The sequence below is a fragment of the Biomphalaria glabrata genome, chromosome 18 (genome assembly GCF_947242115.1).
Source record: "Biomphalaria glabrata chromosome 18, xgBioGlab47.1, whole genome shotgun sequence".
NCBI lineage: Eukaryota > Metazoa > Mollusca > Gastropoda > Planorbidae > Biomphalaria > Biomphalaria glabrata.
The window spans coordinates 23,588,325-23,608,815 of NC_074728.1; the positions used below are offsets into that span (position 1 = coordinate 23,588,325).

Consider the following 20,491-nt stretch of genomic DNA (forward strand, 5'->3'; position numbering starts at 1 on the left):
CGACGCTCAGAGGGTCCCTTTTGCAACAAAATGCTATAAAACCTTTCAAAATTTAATACGTTCTATAGCGACATTCGTGAGGCCTTTTATGTGGCTTTACCGGCCCATTTAGGTACCGGACCACCGGGCATTTTCCCGAATGCCCATATAGCCAGTCCGCCCCTGCCTACAGAATTACAACACAATACGAAAATATTGTCATACAACCAATAGTACAACCAATCGTACTTTTTTTTTACAATAATAAGACCTACGTCATTAGAGGCGGACTACCCGTTAGCGTAATGTGGTACGGTATATGTAGTCTACGGCTATGGTATGTACATATGAAACTCGCCCGGGGCCTTGCGTACTGCTAAGTCCGCCTCTGGCTGCGGGGTACTCTGTGATTTAAAATTTGGCCTAAAGTGTGCAAATATCGAACCGACGGGACAGAGGCTGCACTGTGCTAAAACAGCCTGAGCACCTTTCTACTGGACAGGACCGTTCTGGGCGACTTACGGGGAGGTATCCCTGAAAATCTTACTTTTGTTATTTTTAAAGCTAGGCCTTTGAAATTTGTTATGGTAACATATAATGATATTCTAAAATAAATAATGCTAAAAAAAGTTTTTGGAATGATGGTTGCCATGGTAACGGCGGCCATATTGTTCATTGTATACAAATTAAAACTCTGAATTTTGTAAAAACTATTGATCAGAAATACATGAAATTAAATTAAAAGATAAGAAAAAAGAATCCTCTAAATTGGTACAACGTCAAAATTAAAGATTTAAGTATTTTAAATTTTTTACACATTTTTGACTTTTTAGTATTTTTTAGATCTAAAAAACAGGATAAATATTAATTAAAAATACTTTTAAAAAAAAAGTAAATAAAATATTGAAAAAAAATCATTGTACGAGTAAAGTAAATGACGTCCTTAAGAAGTGTTTCAAATTTCATTAAAATCTATCTAGTAGTTTAGGAGAAATTCCTAGTAAGGCATAATGACATGTGCAAAAACTAACATTTTGAGAAAAATGAGTTTAAAGTATAAATTTTATTAAGATTTTGTCTCATAGCCCTTAAAAAACATAAAAAAAACATGTTTTAGAAACAGATTTAAGAAATAAAAATGATTGTTATGAAATGAAAAATGATTAATCTACTTAATTATGTTAATAGTTAAAAATCGATATCCTAGACCTAAAACTCGATTTTTCTCTAGGGTTACCTTCCCCTTACGCTGCAAGACCCCCAAATGTAAAAATTGGAATGACATTGTCACGTAACTACCGGTTTCATTTCAGATACAAGCACATCCAGGCTGGGCGAGAGGATCCGCTGGCCTTCATTGTGGAGTCTCCATCCAATCTGGGTGTGACAGCAAGCAAAAAGAGCCTCGGCACCTCAAGATCCAAGCAAAGCATGAAGTCGACCAAATCCAAGCCAAGCATGCGCTCTCTTGCTACCGGGCTCGACGGCAAGAAAAAGGAGAAGAGGGCAAACACTTCAGACACCACTGGCTCAGAAGTCAACTAACTTAATAGTAACCGAGAGAATGGTTTCCACTTGCATGTTAGTTTCGATTCACTGTTAGCAAAGACATTATGGAATGTACAAAAAGGTCTTGCCCAATTTTAATGGCGAGTAATGAATGTATGAAATGCAATAAAGAGCAGTTTAACATAGTCGAGTTGGTTGATAATAACCTAAGCAGATATGAACAAAGTGTCTCTATTTTTTCTTTCTCTCTCTCTCTCTTTCTTTCTCTCTGTCTGTATATATATGGTGATAATGTGGTATAGTTTTCGAATATAATCTTCGGACTCGAAGACAAGCCTAATTATCAGTATTCAATACAGTTGTCCGCGGAATGGTTGTTTCCAAGATATTGTCCAATTGTATCCATCTGGCTCCTCAGCTGATTAATATTGTCTTCAAGACGCCTTTTCCATGATGGCATATGTTTTTATCCCTTATTAATTGGGCCTAGCTCGAAGGTCTTTTGTCCTACGAGCTCCATGACTGACACAACAGCTCAGTATGTAGTGAAATTTATTTCCAACAAAGTATTGGTGTTTAAAAACGATGGGCTGTAATATAGTATTGGTGTTTTAAAACGGGTGTCTAAAACAAAGTATTGGTGTTTTAAAACGGGTGTCTAAAACTCTATTTATTTCATTATTATTATTATTATTCAGTTAGAAAAGGAACGAGTAGTCATTCTCTGGCGCTGCACGGGTCGAGTTTCATTAAAGGGAAACAAAATTCATCGTAGTCTCTTTATGAGTTTCCACTGAGGAATTTTACGGTGATGTGGCAGGTCTGCAGCAGTACCGCCCTCTAACAGGTGAAGAGATTCCTAGGAATGTGAAGGGCCTTGAAGGTGTCTGTGAGGTCAGTTTTTATTATCCCCTCGGTTGATATAACAATCACAATGGGGTATATATATATATATATTGTTTTAGATAGCTACATAAACGCTAAATCTCCAAGGCTAGGTTCCCATATTTTCGTTGTTTTTCCAGCTCAGTTTTTTTTAAGTTATGTGATAGTGTTACGGGGGGAGGTCAATAATGGTAGCGGTTTTTTTTTTCTTTTTTTATCTATGAGAAGCAGATCAGGGCGATTAAAATCTACCGTTTTGTCAGTCAGTCGACTCGAGAACCTTTTGTAGTGAGTATTTGTAATAAGGAGGAGTATTCTTCAAAATCTACCAATTTGTCAGTCAGTAGACTCGAGAACCTTTTGTAGTGAGTATTTGTAATAAGAAGTATCTTTACTGATCAAAATATGTGTCAAAGTCAAGTGCTGGTGTATTTTACTTTGTAACTTGGTCATGGCGACCTAGGTAGGCAGATTCTGATAGGGTTGAACATCCTGCCATTATGTGTTCAATTATGATAATTATTATTATTATATATAAAAGCTGAAAACAATGTAAAAAGAACTAAACATTTCTCTTTGTTAATAATATTTTGTTCTAAGAATATGTCACTCGATTTACACTGGGCAGCCCACATACTCCGTCTTAGGGAAGGTCGTATGCCAAAGGAAGTGCTTTTTGGTGAACTGAAAGGCGGTCGCCCCCCCCCCCCTTGAAAACGCTTTAAATACCAGTTTAGGCGCGAGCTTTCTTTAACTTACGTAGAAGAGAGCACTTGGCAGCAGATGGCTTCCGAACGAGACAGCTGGAGATTTAGTACAAAGAAAATATGCAGCCGAGAAATAGCGGAAAGGGAAACTAAACCGAGTTCAGACAGATAATGGTTATGTCTGTGCTGGGTGTGGCAAAATATGTAGGCTGTAGCTGGGACTGCGTAGCCACGTGAAGCACTGCACTCCTACTAAATCTTCGGACTCAATGACAAGTGGGAGAACAAACTCACAATTACACATTGCACTCTATCCAGAAGAAATGAAGAAACTAATTAGTAAATGAAATAAATGAGAAATGGACAAGATCTAACCCAGATCACAAGAAAGATGATGTCTATTATAAGCTATTCCGACAAGGTCAACGTCTAATCTTTCGACTCAGGCCCGGACACAACAGAATGAGACAACATATGTTCAGGAAGCTCAAGAACCAGTGAAATCTATCCATGTGGAGTATCACCAGAGAATGCCGACCACGTCCTCCAAAACTGCTCTCTTTACCAAGAGGCCCGTACAAGACACTGGCCCCAAAACACCCTAATAGAAAGAAAAATATATGGAGAGCTCCCTGATTTGGAAACCACTGCGCAGTTTATCTCATGTACTGGTCTAGTCATATGAACTCTCCAACATAACAATAAGAACGAGGAAGAAGAAGAAATGACAAGCTTGCTATATTGAAATTAACATTGTTTAACACGGTGACAAAATTGCAATGTTTTCTTGTCATAATCTGGGGTTTTTTTTTGGTTTAATATGTGGCTTAAGATGGTAGTCCAGGCTACGAATGACTGACGTAGATGCCCTATTATATCCAACTCACATAATTTTAGTCTTATCCAAGCGTACGCTGAAGCCAATTTTGGGTGCCTCTCAACGTCATTCCTTCGTCGTCAGCGAAGTCCAAGTCATCATTCGATTCTGTTTTTGCCATGGATTACCGATAGCGGTCTAATTCATTGATCTCCTCATTATGAGTTTTGAGTTTTTGACACATCGGCACAATTTAGGCTATGTCTCGCCCTTAATCCTTCAAGAATTACTCTCCCTTTACAAGAGCTAAATTCCTTAACAGTTAAATCATTAAAAACAAGGTCTATTCACAGTTAAAATAGTAAAGGTAGCACTATGTAGTCTATGGCTAGGGAAAGGAGGAAGACGTGCGTTCATCTTTTATTTTATTTTAAATTCAGACACATGATTCATTTAAAAAATTAAGTCTGTGGTTTGATCTCATCCTGGCTTGGAACTCTCAAACTCAAAGAACAGTTTTTAAAAGAAATATCTTGGCATCTTTTTCTCCAATTTCTCTCTCTTTCATATACTATTGCATTTAAAATCTTTAAGGGGGGTTTCACATGTTGCGGAGCGCAGCAAATGCATTGTAGATCTAGTATCGTCTTTCCTGAGATGTCACTAACGTTGCGGCGGGTAAAAAAAATCTTGCCAAGGATTTCCGGCCATCATGCCTGTAAATTGCCTAAAATATAGACGAAAACAAAAGCAAGATCAAACAAAACATTGACCAGGAATTGATTGTTTTTTTTGTTTTGTTTTGTTTTTTTGTAAAGAATCGACATCACGTGGGACGGTCTCACAGATTGAGGAAACGTTGGTGAAAAATAAGCAAAATAAAAGAATAAAAGAACTGTTTTTAAAAAAGCTATTAAGGGAAAGAACTCTGCACGTTCAAAAACACCACGCAATAATGTAGAAGTTATTTCCCTTATTCGATATCAAAGAAAATAATCCATGATCAATAATTAATTGAATAATCAAGTTACTTGTGCAATAGATTCATGTTTTGTTACGTACAATAATTCATTGTCTAAAGTTTCAACTTGATCCGACGACAGGTGTGGGAGAATTAATTAATATGTTCATTTATCTTAGGGGACAAAACCCTACATATATTTAGATTAATTTCCCTTGAAACAAAGTAATCGTGCTAAGAAATAACGCGAAGTATTTTTTTTTTTAAACCAAACCGACATTTTACAGTGAGGTTGACTTTGAGTTAATATGACATTAACTCCTATTAAATCAATTGACACTCATCATGCCCTCACTCAACATAAAGCAGCGCTATGGCACCCCTGTAATAATGCAGTGGGTACCGAGTCGCATAGGTGTGACTGGCAACACTATTGCAGACTCCTTGGCCCACCAGGGAGGGCAAACACCACCCACCGAACAAGCCGTGAGTTTACATCACGCTCTGGCTATAATTCAAAAATAGAAATGGAAAAGTGGATTGAGTGCCCGTGGAGTCTGGAAGCGCATGAGGCGTCCTGACTGTACTTCCCCGTGTTGGAGACTGTCCAGGCATGAGCAAGCTATTATAGCACAGTGCAGGACAGGCCACTGTCCTTTTGGCTCATATTTCTCACGGGCTATGGCCAAACTTCGACTCACGGTGCCCCCTGCTGAGGGGAAGAAGAGGACACCGTGCTTCATATTCTGTTTGACTGCCCCAGACTTGCTGATCTCCGCCTCGACAGGTCTGAGATACCCAAAATTCTCGACCTGAATGGCGACATTTATGCACTACGCAAGACAGCAGGGTTTCTGTCCACGACTTTTGCAAGAGAGGATTTGAGCCTCACAAGCCCTCACTCAAAAGGAGTTTGATGACGATGATGATGATGATCAAATTGTTGCAACCCTGCTTAGAAATATTCTTACCTTAAGAAAAACAGGATCCCAAATGGTAAGAATAAAAACATGTAGTGGTAGTATTGCATAAATGTCGTTATAACTGAAATACAATTAAAAAAATACATTTAAGCATAAAGACATAAGAAATGTTCATATTTATTTTTACAAAGCTTATATCAACTCATTCACGTTATTTCTCCCACACCCATTCTCTAATCTAATTGAATTTTCGCACAATTATTCATTGACATAGGCAAGATTTGAATCAATAAAAAAAGGGAACCAATTAGATAATCAATTACTAGTAATTAATTATTTTGTTCATATCGAATGAAATAAATAATTTGTACATTATTGAAAGATATAGTTTTAAGGGCGGAGATTTTCTCCTTTAATTAAGGTTATTTTTTTTTAATTGATTTTTTTTTATTTTGCTTGTTAGAGTGTTCGGTTTAAAACAACAGCTGGAAGTCACATACAGAGGAAGAGACATTTGAGGCCCCTAAATAAATCCACTGCCGAGGACAGATGTCCACGGCGAAAAGAAAATCTTGATAGACCACCGGCGGAAAATGGTTATTTATGCACCGGATGTGGCAAAATAAATAGGTCACAGCTGGGGCTGCATAGCCACGGGAATACTGCATTCCTTATCATCTTCCTCCAAATCCCTCCATTTTCCCTTGGCAGAAGTTGTTCTTAGTAGGATATCAAGAGAAAGGCCGGTCCATTCTTTTACACTGTCCAGCCAGCTTTTCTTTGGACGACATTTTCGTCGTGCTTCTTCCACTGTACCTTGAACGTAATTAATTAATTAGTAGACTTTGGTTTAAGGGACTAACATTAGCTCTCACATTTGTAGCTCCGTACCAAAATTATGTTCCGTATTTCAATAGCTCTTTTTTTTTTTTTTTATTAAAACTTGCCCGGGCATGCTACGCTGCCTCATAGTGGCGCCAGGGTGGAAACGATCGTAGGAGGAAACGATTAGGCTAAAGGGTAGCAAAACAAGACTCCCGTGGGGGTGCCTAAGGGGGGTGCAAGAGCATCCTCATTGCACTGTGCGGAGCTGTAAAAAAGCTCCCACAACCTTGTCAGAATCCAGGCGCCGTTCCTCAAGGGGCCGTTACATAAATGGCGTGTCCTGCACGGTTAGCCTAGTATAGAAAAGGAAAATAGCAGGGGTCCCGGTGCACGCGGTCTCTGGCCGCGAGTCTGACACCCTGTCAGACAGAACAGTGTACACTGTTCTCATTCAGGCCGGTGAGAGAGAGCTCTTGTTCACTTTTGCTGGCCTAGAGTTCCAAGAGCTGAATGCTCAACTCTACCTGACAGTTTCAAGAAGAAGAAAAAGATATTAAAACTTGATGCACAGACAGACCTACGAACAGACAAGCCAAACACAAGTTTTTGAATCTAAGTGCGGGATAAACGGTTTGTTTTTAAAAAAGAGAGATAACTGTATGAGCTTGTTCAGTTCACTTTAGTCCCTTTGTCTGGACCTTTTCTATTTGCTAATTTATATTTACATTCTTCTTGGGATTGGACAGTACAGAACATTAATAACCAAACACATCTTACTTGGACACGTCCCGTAGACCCTGTCAATGCAATCTTCCCCTAAACATTTGTCTGTGCACGATTCCTTGCACATGTGGCCATATTCATCAATCTCGCATGCTAGAATAAAAAGAGTCAATCAGCCGATCAGAAATAGTCACACCTTTATCTATCCCTAAGTCTGTTGATCCTATGTGGTGCCCCAACAATCCTGTATGGTGCCCCAACAATCCTGTATGGTGCCCCAATAATCCTGTATGGTGCCCCAACAGACTAAGGGGTATGTAAAGCACGTAATATTTCTCAGGCCTAAAAAAATGCTTAGCTTACTAATATGCAGGGCCGGATATAAGTATATGGACACCATATTGGTAGAATTTTTGTGGAGTCCCCTACACTTTTTCGAAAGCCTTTGTAAAAATCAACTTATGAATAAAAGTTCTAATATCTAAAAGCACGCGCCATATTATAAAAAAAGAGTACTTGTAAATAAGATAAGATAATTTTTATTGATCCAATCAAATAGAAATTCAGTTTGACAAGAATTGACAACCTCAGCGTAACTACTGTAACAATAACAATATAGATGCAAATTCGAACAACATTCACACACGAAACACATACACATACACAACCAGCGCTTTATGAATTAGACTTCTATGTACTTCTCGATAACGACAGATGATCTTGTAACACTCTGAACGAAAGTGGGGTGAAGGAGTTTTTTTTAAATCTTTCTGTTTTAGTCCTAATGAAAAGGAGACGACCACTTCGTCCAGATGTAACACTGGTTTAATGGGTGCCTGCTATCTTTAAGAATCGTGAGTGTTTTGGAAAGGAGTCTTTCACGGAAAAGCTCTTCAAGAAATGGTAGCTGTGTTCGAGTGATATACGATGTTTGTTTTTTTATTAGTCTATTTAGTCTAAGTCTTTGTGCCAGTGAAGTATTACCATACCAGCAGGTGATGGCAAAGTTAATTAGACTGCTGATGGTTGCTGTATAAAAAAGTTTAATTATTGTTTTATCGATCTTAAACTTCCTTAGCTTTCTAAGATAGAAAAGACGTTGGTGAATTTTGTGTAAAGGTTTTGACAATTAAATTACATTTTCCTTCGTATAAAAACAAATTAATTATTTAATTGGATATTATATTAACAAAAAATATTCAATTTTTAGAATTGACCGCAATGTAGTAAATCCGGATTACATCTATTAGGAGAATACGAGCAGATTATAAGCGGATAGTGCTGCCAACAGTAAGATGTAAAGTGGGGTTGGTAAAAAAAAATGCGGAGAAAAAAGTTTTAGAAAAAAAATTAAAGCTGCTGATCCGTTGAAATATGATATTTTTCTTTATGTGGGGGCCCTTTCTTGAGGATTCCCCTAAGCTGTAGCCCCAGCATGCCCTCCTTTATATCCGGCCCTGCTGCTATGGGCGAATAACTTACCGACTGAGCACGACCTGTTTGGGTTTTTGAAGCCCGCCAAGCACTGATCACACTCTCCTGTGTACTTGTTGCAGTCATGTAAACACTGGGAACAGTCTTTGGAGCAATTCAAATCCCAAGTCCCTTGAGGACAATCTATAGTAGAGATAGTTTTTAAACGTAACACTGTAGTTATATGAAAAAAGATATGTGGTATTTTACGTCTCAAGAGATGATCTTTTCCCTTTGCAACGTCTTGTATGTCTAAAGAGGCCAATCCTTCATACACAGCTGCGGTCACAGGTTGGGCATATATAATCACCAGGCGCTGTTGCATTTTCACCTTTCTTTTTACTACTGTTGTGTACGCCATCTGCAATCCGGGACCTTTATGCTCTCTCTCCATGTGGATCTGTCCAGTGCCACTTTTTCCCAGCTGTTAGTGTTGATTTTGAAGAGCGTCATGACGCGTTTGCGTACATCAGTATTCTTAAAAAGTGGACGAACAGCGGTTCTTTTGCTTTCTGTTAGATCGCCATGAAGAGTGTCTTGTGGGATTCAAGCTTCTTGCATTCTATGAATGTTAACAAGCCAGCCAAGGCTGATAACACAGCCGATGTCCTACTTGGTTATTTTATTTTGCCACCTTATTTTAAAGACCCGCCTTAGGCATCGGAGGTGGAAGACATTCAGCTTTTTTTCCTGCCATGAGTAGGTTGACCATGTTTTACTTCCTAATAGCACAATGACTCATCACACAGGCCCGATAGACTAAGGATTTAGTATTGTTAATTGTTAGTCTGCAATATATGCTGTCCCACACTATGCACTGAAATTGAGCTTAAAGGGAAACTACCATATGTTTGTTTTTTTTGTTTCAAATTTGAGATTTAAATTCTACGCAAAAAGAGTAAAAGTAAACATTAGATCTTTTTTAAAAATGTTTATAAATATTTATATTTAAAAAAATTAGGGTGACTATTATAAGCTATCTCGACATGACCGACGCCTAATTTTGCGACTCAAAACCGGACACAACAGAATGAAACAGATGTTCCGGAAGCTAAAAGTCGGGAATAACGAAACCTGCCCTTGCGGAGCATCCCCAGAGAATGCTGACTATGTCCATCAAAGCTACATACTATATCAAGAGGGCCGAACAAGATTCTGGCCCCAAAATCGTCCTTAGAAGAAAAACTATACGGAGAACTGCCTGATCTGGAAACCACTGCGCGGCTTATCTCAGATATAGGATTACTGATCTGAACCCTCCGGCGTGTAAAATGAGAACGAAGAAGAAGACAGCGCTGAGAAGGCCTTAGCTCTCGAGTTCAAATTCAGGTCGTCCACCTTTTGTTTTTATAAATGCACCTTCTTTCACCTGGTTCAGACAAGTGATACGATCATAGCGAATTGAGACAGTTAACAGCATGACGCGCTTAGCAAAAACAATCGGTAAAAATATGTTCAATCGCACAGATTTATTAGATCTATTAGCATATGGCTGCCTGGTCGTGCGGTTTGCGCGCTGGACTGTCGTTCGGATTTATCGACGATCGAGGGTTCAAACCCTGCCCGCTCCCATCCCCCGTCGTCCAGCGGGAGGTTTGGACTAGGAAGTAAACTATCTTCGACTCTGAAGGAACATCCGAAACATGTAAAACAAACATTTAATTACACCACCGATCCGGACTGATACAATTACGTATAAGATAAGCTTTAGTTCTCTTATTAGAAATACACCTACAACACGATACTGAATACGCTGTTCTTAAGCTACAGCTATAACAAAGCTCTGGCTAGATAGAAATATTTTACGTTATTGTAAGGGCCTCGTTACCATCTTGACAGATGATGAAACAGAGCAGGTCCTCTGTGAATTGATGAGGAGGTCCGAAGCAGTCGTTACCATCCAAGACAGGCGCTGGTTTGTCACATTTCCTGAGAAATAGTTTTTGGCTTATTAATGAGATGTAAACAAGAAATACTATAGAGTTAATTATGACTTGACTTACTTGACTTGATCGTCCTGGTTCCCAGTGTTCCATAAGAGGGAACAGAACGTAGACATGTTCGTAATTAAGTTCGTAGTTATGTTCGTAGTTATAATTGTAGTTATGTTTGTAGTTATGTATGCAGATATTTTTGCAGTTATGATCATAGTTTTTTGTTAGTTTTGTTAGTCATCTTCATCATTTGAGTGAGGGCTTGAGAGGCTCAAATCCTCTCTTGCAAAAGCCCTGGACAGAAACCCTGCTGTCTTGCATAGTGCATACATGTCACCATACAGGTCGAGAAGTTTTGGTTTCCCAGACCTGTCGAGACTGAGATCATCAAGTCTGGGGCAGTCAAACAGAATATGAGGCACGGTTTCCTCTGCTTCCCCGCAGCGGGGGCACTGTGAATCGAAATTTGGCCATAGCCGTGAGAAATATGAAACAAACGGACAGTGGCCTGTCCTGCACTGTGCTATAATAGCTTGCTCAGGCATGGACAGCCTTCTCAACAGGGAAGTGCGGTCAGGGCGCCTCATGTGCGTCCACACTCCACTCTCTTTTTAGGACTTGTCAGGTCGTCCTCAAACCTCTTTTCCATTTCTATTTTTTGAATTATAGCCAGAGCATAATGAAAACTTACAGCCTATCCAGTGGGTGGAATTTGCCCTCCCTGGTGGGCCAAGGAGTCTGCAATAGTGACTATGTGACTCGGTACTCACTGCATTATTACAGGGGTGCCATAGCTCTGCTTTATGTTGTGTGAAGTTATGTTAGTAGCTATGTTGTTGTGTTTCTAGTTATGCTCGGAGCTGGGCGTAGCTATATTCGAAGTTATGATCGTAGTTTTGTTAAGAGCTTTGTTCGTTGCTTGGTTAGTAGACATTGTCAGACTTAATTTCGAAACTATGTTCGTAGCTCTGTTCTCGGTTATATTCGATTTTAAAATCGAAGTTATGTTCACAGCTCAGTTTGTAGATATTTTCAAAGCTCTGCTGGTTATATTCATACTAATGCTCATAGCTTTTTGTTTTACCGCAGTGTCGACCTCTTGGATAAAGTAAAACCAAATGTAGACTCGAGAAACGGTTGTAAGGGATTGACTTACAAGTGTGGACGGAATATTATATATGTTCGTAGTCATGTTCGTAGTCATATTCGTAGTCATGTTCGTAGTGATGTTCGTAGTCATGTTCGTAGTCATGTTCGTAGTCATGTTCGTAGTCATGTTCGTAATGATGTTAGTAGTTATGTTCGTAGTTATGTTAGTAGTCATGTTAGTAGTCATGTTCGTAGTTATGTTCGTAGTTATGTTCGCAGTTATGTTCGTAGTTATGTTTGTAGTTATGTTCGTAGTTATGTTCGTAGTTATGTTCGTAGTTATGTTCGTAGTTATGTTCGTAGTTATGTTAGTAGTTATGTTCGTAGTTATGTTAGTAGTCATGTTAGTAGTCATGTTCGTAGTTATGTTCGTAGTTATGTTCGCAGTTATGTTCGTAGTTATGTTTGTAGTTATGTTCGTAGTTATGTTAGTAGTTATGTTTGTAGTTATGTTCGTAGTTATGTTAGTAGTTATGTTCGTAGTTATGTTAGTAGTCATGTTAGTAGTTATGTTCGTAGTCATGTTCGTAGTTATGTTCGTAGTCATGTTCGTAGTTATGTTGGTAGTCATGTTAGTAGTTATGTTAGTAGTTATGTTAGTAGTCATGTTAGTAGTCATGTTCGTAGTCATGTGTGTAGTCATGTTCGTAGCTATGTACATACTTATATTCTTAGTTATGTTCGTAATAATGTTTGTTGCTATGTTCGTAGCTATGTTCGTAAGTATGTCACGGGTTGTTTTTTTCTGTAGTTTTGTTCTGTAGTAATGTTAGTATTTATGTTCGTTCTTATGTTGGTTCTTATGTTTTGGATGTCCTTACCTGTGCCTCCACATAGGTTTGTGACCACAAGTATTGACACATGACCACTCTGTCCATTCACCCCAGGTGCCGGGTCCTTAAATTATAATATGAAACAGTTGACAAGTGGGGTTAAGCCTACCATTTACGAAAGTACCACTTCACATGTGATTCAAAAAAGATAATCGCCCCTCTTCACATAAATAATTGCGCATTTTTTTCTGTTATAATACTTTCTTTTTACAATACCTCTATTCAACTCGCAAGCTCGTGGAAACCAGGTGAGGGGGGAAGTCTTCTGGGTTTGTTAGATAAAATGTTTTGCATGTTTCGGATGTTCAGAGTTGAAGATAATTTACTTCCTAGTCCAAACCACCGGCAGGACGACGGGGGATGGGAGCGAGCAGGGTTTGAACCCGGGACCATCGATAAGTCCTAACGACAGTCCAGAGCGCAAACCGCACGACCAGGCAGCCTCATTAACCTGGAACCTGGACACGGATCTCGAAAACGGCTCTAACCATTTTCCTAGAAATTTGATAGTTTTTATATTTGGAAAAAGAATAACTATCTCGTTGGCCACACCAGGAAAACTCTAGTTTTGACTGTTATAATTTTTCAAGATAAAAAATTCAAGATAAATTTAAATTCTCTAGATAACGAGAAATATTTATCTTGAACGGACTAAATGTCTTCGGGTGTTTATGCATTCATTGAAGAGTTTAATAAAATAATTTTCGAATCGGATTAGAATCCTGCTGATGACTGGGATTTATAATCTTTGGGCGACTCTGAATCCACCGAACGCAAATTAGTTAACATTAGTTGGAGAAAAGTAAAGACGGCTGGTCGTTGTGCTGGCCACATGACACCCTCATTGACCCGTGGGCTACCGAAGCAAATTACCTTTACATCATCTGCCCTATAGATCGTAAGATCTGAGAGAGGAGCTTTACTTTTAACTTTTTCAATAACAGAAAATCACTAATACAAGTTTACTAACAGAGCTTCAGTAGTACAACTAATTGAGCTTTACTAATCGACTTTCACTTATACAGCTCTATAGCTCCAGTACTGTCGTGTTCACGAAAACTAAAATAAAAATAATTACCGTTTCTCTTTCAGTATTTGTACTCCAAGCAGAGATAATGATGAACTTATTTGACTCTTGACCAATGACTACAAAAGTTATTGCGGGATCATCCCAACGACTTAACTTTCTCCAACTTATGACCTGGTCAAACCTTGGTGATGTCCAGACCACCCACCATGGAATACAAATCATGGCACCATCTTTAGGACTCGAACTCGAACCTCTCTGCTCGACAGTTATGCGAATAACAATTATCATTATAGGTGTTTAACTTACGCCCTATCAAATTGTCCATAAAATCAGTAGCATTGTTTATTTTCGTCAGAATGCTATCTCTAGCGACTGAAACATAAAACAAGCAAAAATACAAACATAAAATATATTTATATAATAAAGCTTATATTAATGTGTATCTGTTAATTAAGATCTAGGTTCACAGTCAGCAATAAACAAACAACAACCATTAGTGTCATGGCGGAGCAAAATGATACTTTATTATATTGAACGCGTGCACCTTTGCGCACCATATCAACATCCCCTTTTCTTTAAAAAAAAAATATAAAAAAACCCATTTCGGGGAGTATCATAAAACAAAAATAAAACAAAACCACCACAACATAAACAACTAAACATAACATTCATATATACGCTTCAATGAATATGAAACATATCACATTTAAAAATCAACATTCAATAGTTCATTAAGACACATAGTCATTGAGTCTTGTCGGTTTCTTCAACTGATCCTTTGATGAGTGGCGAACGTGTTGATCATGAGTTCTATTGTCCTGTAAGTTGGCATCAGTATCGGGGAATATATATTCTTCTGTTTCTCTGTTCGGGTTAATATATACCCTGTTTCTTTGGTACACTGCACCATTGTCACCTCGAATAATGTAAGCTCTCTGATTGACTTGAGACTGGATTCTTCCACGTCTCCATGTAGGGTCATTAGGAGATTGGAAATAGACCATCTGTCCAGTTCTCAGCTTACTTAAATTTCTTGACCTCTTATCGTAAGATGTTTTTACACTCATCTGACGTTTTTCTTTCCTTCTCATAATGTTCTCTTAACATGTAGAAATCTTAATGTTACTCCTTTTGTTTGGTATCAGTGTTCGAGTCATCCGACCAAAAAACATCTGAACTGGGCTTAGATTTGTGTCTTGCCTTGGAGTATTTCTAAATTCCAGAAGAGCTTCATAAGCATCTGACTTTGATTCTCTAGATTTCTTCATTATGTTCTTCAAAATTTTAACTGCTGACTCAGCCTTTCCATTGGATTGATGGTGTCCACCGCTGCCACCATGTTAATTAAGATCTAGGTTCACAGTCAGCAATAAACAAACAACAACCATTAGTGTCATGGCGGAGAATGATACTTTATTATATTGAACGCGTGCACCTTTGCGCACCATATCAACAGTATCAATTCGTTTAGAATCAGTCATGTTATTAAATTTGTAATAGATCTAGACTAACAATAATAAATATGTACGATTAGAAATACTTTTATACCATTGTTTTTGTTTATCGCAATGTTTTGTACTTTGAGCCTTCTCAATACGCTATGATCCAATAACTTCTCTGGACCAGTTGGAAACGGGGAGAAAGAACGGGGTATCTGGGTGATCGCTTTTTAATTTTTTTTTTTTTTTTCAAAAAGAAAACGACCTGAATTTTTGAAGTGGTATAAAGCCTTATGAGGTTTCTCAAGCCAACGCGGTAACCACTCTGCTAGCGAAGCGTCTATGAACATTGAGGATCGTATAGTTATCTATTGTCTCTATTGTTATGTTTATGTTCACTGAGTCTGAGACGGCTGCCTAACATAAAGGGGACTAATTCAACTAATACCACTACTTCAGTAAAGCATTATTTCTTTCCCTTGTTTGAGATACCAAACAAAGTAATTTATTACCAAAAGTTAATTAATTAATTGATAAATTTTTATTTTTTATCTTTGTGTAGTCAGGTAAAAGAAATAATTGTGTAAATTTCAGCTTGATCCGAGATTGGGTGTCCGAGAAATAACGTGTACAAACTTTTTGCCATACCAACAGATACACAGACAGACACACAGACAGACTAACAGAGTGAGTTGATATACGCTTTGTAAAAAGGTGCAAATGTATCAATAACGTCAACAGAAAACTCCAAAAGACACAAAAGATAAAGGCACATTCCTCGTCCCATATGCTAGGACAAATTTGTACAAATACTCCTTCTTCCCTAGTTCTATTAGAGCATGGAATGGGTTGCCTGAGCTAGCCAGGAAAACCAGTGACTAAATGCATGACGCGTAGGACGTAATCATCTTCTTTTTTTGAAGTAACGTCTGTATTATATAAGATAAGATAAGAAAACACATGCTTCCATAATGTGTAGATACTTCACAATCCGGTTAATCGGATCACCCTTTAATCAGAACAAATCGCAAAGTAGACCTACCACTTACACAGTTGAATACATTAACAGGACAAGCCGGTAATTAGGAATGAAATAACGTTATAAGATCGACAGTATTCGACTCAGCCTCAGATCTTCCTCTTCCACAGATTAAATCCTCACTTTTTGCTATTTGTATTGACTTACTTTTTGTACACTTTCTAATGCAGTTGCTGTCATCACGCTCTAGAATATGGGCCCCTTCACAGTGGGAACCGTTCCTAGATGGAGCTGGATTAGAGCAAGTCCTGTTAAAAATAGTTTTTTTTTAAAAGTTATGAAACAAGCAAAATGTTTATTAAAAAAAAACTTTTTAACAAAGCTTATCTCATGGGAACAACTACAAAATCACTGCCATATATGTCAATACTGCAAGGCTTAACTTCCTTTTTCTATTTAAAACAAAATTAAGTTATTATGAACAAACAGACACAATGACAACACTAGCCCTGATGTGATACCATGTGAAAAAAAAAAACAGGTCTATATGATCCAAGGCTCAGAATTATCGATGTCCTATAAAAATGATCAGTATTACACTATTATTTTTCTGTCTTCATGTCTGGACAAAGTCAAGAAATCACTGCGCATTTTGTCATTATCAAACATAAATTCAGTGGCGTAGCTAGAAATTTGTCATCATTTGGGGACCAGGAGGAGGGGCTTGATCCCTGCATTTTGCTTAATATTTAATGTAAAAGATACTCATTTGGGGTCCCCTCTCAGGTGGGGGCCCGGGGGAATTTTCAAATTCTCACCCTCCCTTTCAGCACGCTAGCTACGCCTCTGCATAAATTGAAATGTAGACCCAATGGTTTCATTACTAACTAAAAGTTTTCAAATCCAATTAAAAAAAAAACAACCAGAACAATGCAATAACTGCGATTGTGTGTACTGTAGTAAAAAAACAACGCAAAGACAAGAAATGATCTAATAACAACCTAGTCCATTATCATACACAGCCCCCCTAACCCTAGTCCATTGTCATACACAGCCCCCCTAACCCTAGTCCATTGTCATACACAGCCCCCCTAATACACAGCCCCACTAACCGTAGTCCATTGTCATACACAGCCCCCCTAACCCTAGTAATGTTCTTCATATTCAATAAAAAAAACAACGTTTAATTAAGTTAGCCAATTTACAAAAATGTACAGTAATTAGCTACTAAGATTTATTGAACGCAAATACAAGTAAGTAGTACTTAAATTGGACATTAGTTAATTAGATTAACTTTAATATATTCATCCCCGGGATCATATCATAAGGCCATGGTTGCACTTTGGGGTTGATGTGACTTGGGAGGGCGCTTCAGAGATACCAAATACTGTTCGTTAAGGGTAGATTTAAGTTTCAAATAAACAAGATATTCAATATGTAGGTAATTCCTACACCACGATCCTCTGTTCTAAATGTTAAATTTTATTATAAAGTATTTATAACATGAAAACTGGTGTGGGTAATTTGCATAGGATATTTTGCTTACCGTATCCTAATACCGCTAAGAAAGGAACAGTCCTTTGTACAAGTCCACTCACTCCAGGGCCCCCAGCTTCCGTGACCTGGAACAACAGATTGAGAACAAGGTTTATTTTGAGGTGTTTAAGTTCTTTTTTGCTAGCCTACATATCAAATATTTATGACCTAATCTTCCGATACTTGATAGATTGAAATGAAAAGATTTTCTTAAAAAAAACCTTTACAAAAAAAACAAGCAAAATAAAAAATAAAATACTTTAAAAAAAACAAAAAAAAAAACAGCTTATATTAATAAGTATCAATTCGTTTGAATCAGCCATGTCATAACATGTGTAATAGATTTAGTCCAAATCTAGATCTACCAAATATTTTGTCTATCGCAATTTCAGGCGTTTAGAGTACTAAATTCTCTATGATCCTATCACTTATCTGGACTAGTTGGATAGTAGAAGAAGGAACGGGGGTGTCTGGGTGATTGCTTTTTAATAATTTTTTTTTAAAAAAGGTAACATGAATTTTGAAGTGGGCTAAGGCTTTCTAAGGCTTCTCAAGCCAACGCGGTAACCACTCTGCTAGCGAAGCGTCTATAAAAATTGTATAGTTATCTACTTTTTTTATATCCAGTTGGTTTCACTAAGTCTAACACATAAAGGGGACTTATTCAGCTTATACCACCACTTCAGTTACGTTTTAGTTCTTTCCCTTGTTTGAGATACCAAATATAGTAATGTATTACCAATAGTTCATTAACAAATTGGTTATATTTTTTTTAAATTGATTCTTGTGTAGTCAGGAAAAAGAAATTATTGTGCAAAATTTCATCTTGTTGAGATTGGGTGTCGGAAAAATAGCGTGTACAAACTTTTGGCCAGATGGACAGTGTATTCCTTTCTCTATTAGTATTTTTAATAAAATTTGACAAGCCTTAACAGTACTTGAAGAGCTGGGCGAGTGATACCTGCTGGGCCCCACATTTTTGTGTCATGGGATGTTGCTAACATAGGAAACTCCACATCGAGGGGGGAGCCCCTCAGGCACGTCAACCCATCCCAGAGTGCACCTTGTATAATTTTAACTCTTTCTCTCCGTAATTATTTACCACATTCTGGTGGAATCGACGTTGGTATCGTCAGTTAGGAGAGAAAGAGTTAAATTGAATGAAATATGTCATAGCACGTACTCATTTCACAGATTTCTTTGCAGTCCCCTGCAATGGAGCTGTTTTCGTCACCGTAGCAATAGAGGCCGCCCCGAGTTGGAGGAGGAGCATTGCACTGTCTGGAAAGATAGCATGTAACAATTAGTGATGGGAAAAAGTTAACTAAAAAGTTAGAAACTATTAGTTCAACTAAAAAAAAATTAATTAAGGCCAAAGTTTAACTAAACAAAAAAATTGTTAAAATCGTAGTTTAATTGATTTTTTTTTTATTTACCAACTAAAAAGTTCAATTAAATTTTTAAAAACTTTTCAACATGTGGTAGCGGTTGAAACGCACACCCCTGTTTTCTGGTCATGTGATACCAACATCTTGGATTATCAAAAAAAACAACAACATTTAGACACGTGGTGCTCTATCTCTTTTATAATAATTTACGGTCTCATGTTTAATTCATGATGGTTGTCACGTGACAGTTTTTTTTTTTGTTCTTTTATCAATAAGATCACGTGACTAAATGTTGTTTGTTTACGATTGGTGAATGAGGTCCATTAGGGTTATTCCAATTTTTTTTCAGTCACATGGTAGTGTTTAATTTCTGTTAGTTTATAGTGGGAATCTGATAAGCGTCTTAGGTCATATATAGTGGTTTTAATAAATTCATTTACGCAAACAATAATTTATTAACTGCAGGAACATCAAGTGCACCCTTTTTATAGCTTCAACCTTTGGTGAAGCCGAAGCGTATAATTGACTCTAGTCTTTAGACTTACTACTGAGATCTAGGTCAAAATCTACAGTTAGGCCTATATATACACCTAAAGTCATTAGGACAACCAACTCTAGAGAAAAAACATCCTAATCCACATCCTCCCTGCCCAAAAAAGTAAATTGACTGTGCCCGAATGATTTTAACAACCTGGCCAGATAGACACATGTAGGCCTTGTGTACTATATGTATGTAGTAGAAGATTACAAGACCACCCGGAGATATTTTTGCTCATTGCGCGTTATGTAATAGTGTTTGTTGTATTTGTGTAGCCAGACAAGAAAATAACACACTGGTACGATTATCTTATATAATACAGACGTTACTTCAAAAAAGAAGATGATTACGTCCTACGCGTCATGCATATTAGCCAATAACTTAAATTCTGCCAAGTCACTGGTTTTCCTGGCAAGCTCAGGCAACCCATTCCATGCTCTAATAGCACTAGGGAAGAAGGATTGATTGATTAGTCAAGCATGTACGTAGATTTATCTTGACACTAAAATAGTTACACATTCTCCCTGCCCAAAAAGTAAATCGACTGTGTGTCCGACTGATTGTGACAACCTGGTCACATAGATGTACACACATGCAGGCCTAATGTATTGTACTGTGCAGTCCATAATGGCAAGACATAGGAAACGCCCCTCCTCCTTTTTCAGAGCCTGCGCTCTATGGGGTAGTGAAGTAAAGGCCATCTGTTTCTGTGGCCTACTGTTAAACGAGGGTGTCATGTGGCCAGCACGACAACTAACCGCCTTGTACTTATCTAATGTCTGGTATCCACTAGAGATCGACTTAGAGGCGCCCTAAAGATCCCGAAATTAAAAAAAAATACCTCTATTCACCTTCGGTTCGGT

The 20,491-nt window shown here is 37.9% G+C and overlaps 2 protein-coding genes across 4 annotated transcripts in view; one reads left to right on the top strand and one right to left on the bottom strand.

Annotated features, from left to right (window-relative positions):
• Positions 1-1,671, top strand: part of LOC106072973 (uncharacterized) — a 57,631-nt gene extending 55,960 nt beyond the window's left edge. For both annotated transcript variants that reach the window (XM_056017058.1, XM_056017059.1), the window contains exon 26: positions 1,293-1,671. In XM_056017058.1, coding sequence (XP_055873033.1) covers positions 1,293-1,524 — 232 coding nt within the window. In that variant the 3' untranslated portion in view covers positions 1,525-1,671. The remainder of the gene's footprint in view (positions 1-1,292) is intronic.
• Positions 1,672-4,358: 2,687 nt separating this feature from the next.
• The window catches only part of LOC106078059 (uncharacterized), a 53,496-nt gene continuing 37,363 nt past the window's right edge, over positions 4,359-20,491 (bottom strand). For both annotated transcript variants that reach the window (XM_056017060.1, XM_056017063.1), the window contains exons 16-25: positions 18,886-18,983; positions 17,713-17,788; positions 16,374-16,474; positions 14,055-14,120; positions 12,707-12,782; positions 10,631-10,731; positions 8,812-8,946; positions 7,384-7,482; positions 5,830-5,902; positions 4,359-4,624 (exon numbers count right to left, since the gene is read on the bottom strand). In XM_056017060.1, coding sequence (XP_055873035.1) covers positions 4,561-4,624; positions 5,830-5,902; positions 7,384-7,482; positions 8,812-8,946; positions 10,631-10,731; positions 12,707-12,782; positions 14,055-14,120; positions 16,374-16,474; positions 17,713-17,788; positions 18,886-18,983 — 889 coding nt within the window. In that variant the 3' untranslated portion in view covers positions 4,359-4,560. The remainder of the gene's footprint in view (positions 4,625-5,829; positions 5,903-7,383; positions 7,483-8,811; positions 8,947-10,630; positions 10,732-12,706; positions 12,783-14,054; positions 14,121-16,373; positions 16,475-17,712; positions 17,789-18,885; positions 18,984-20,491) is intronic.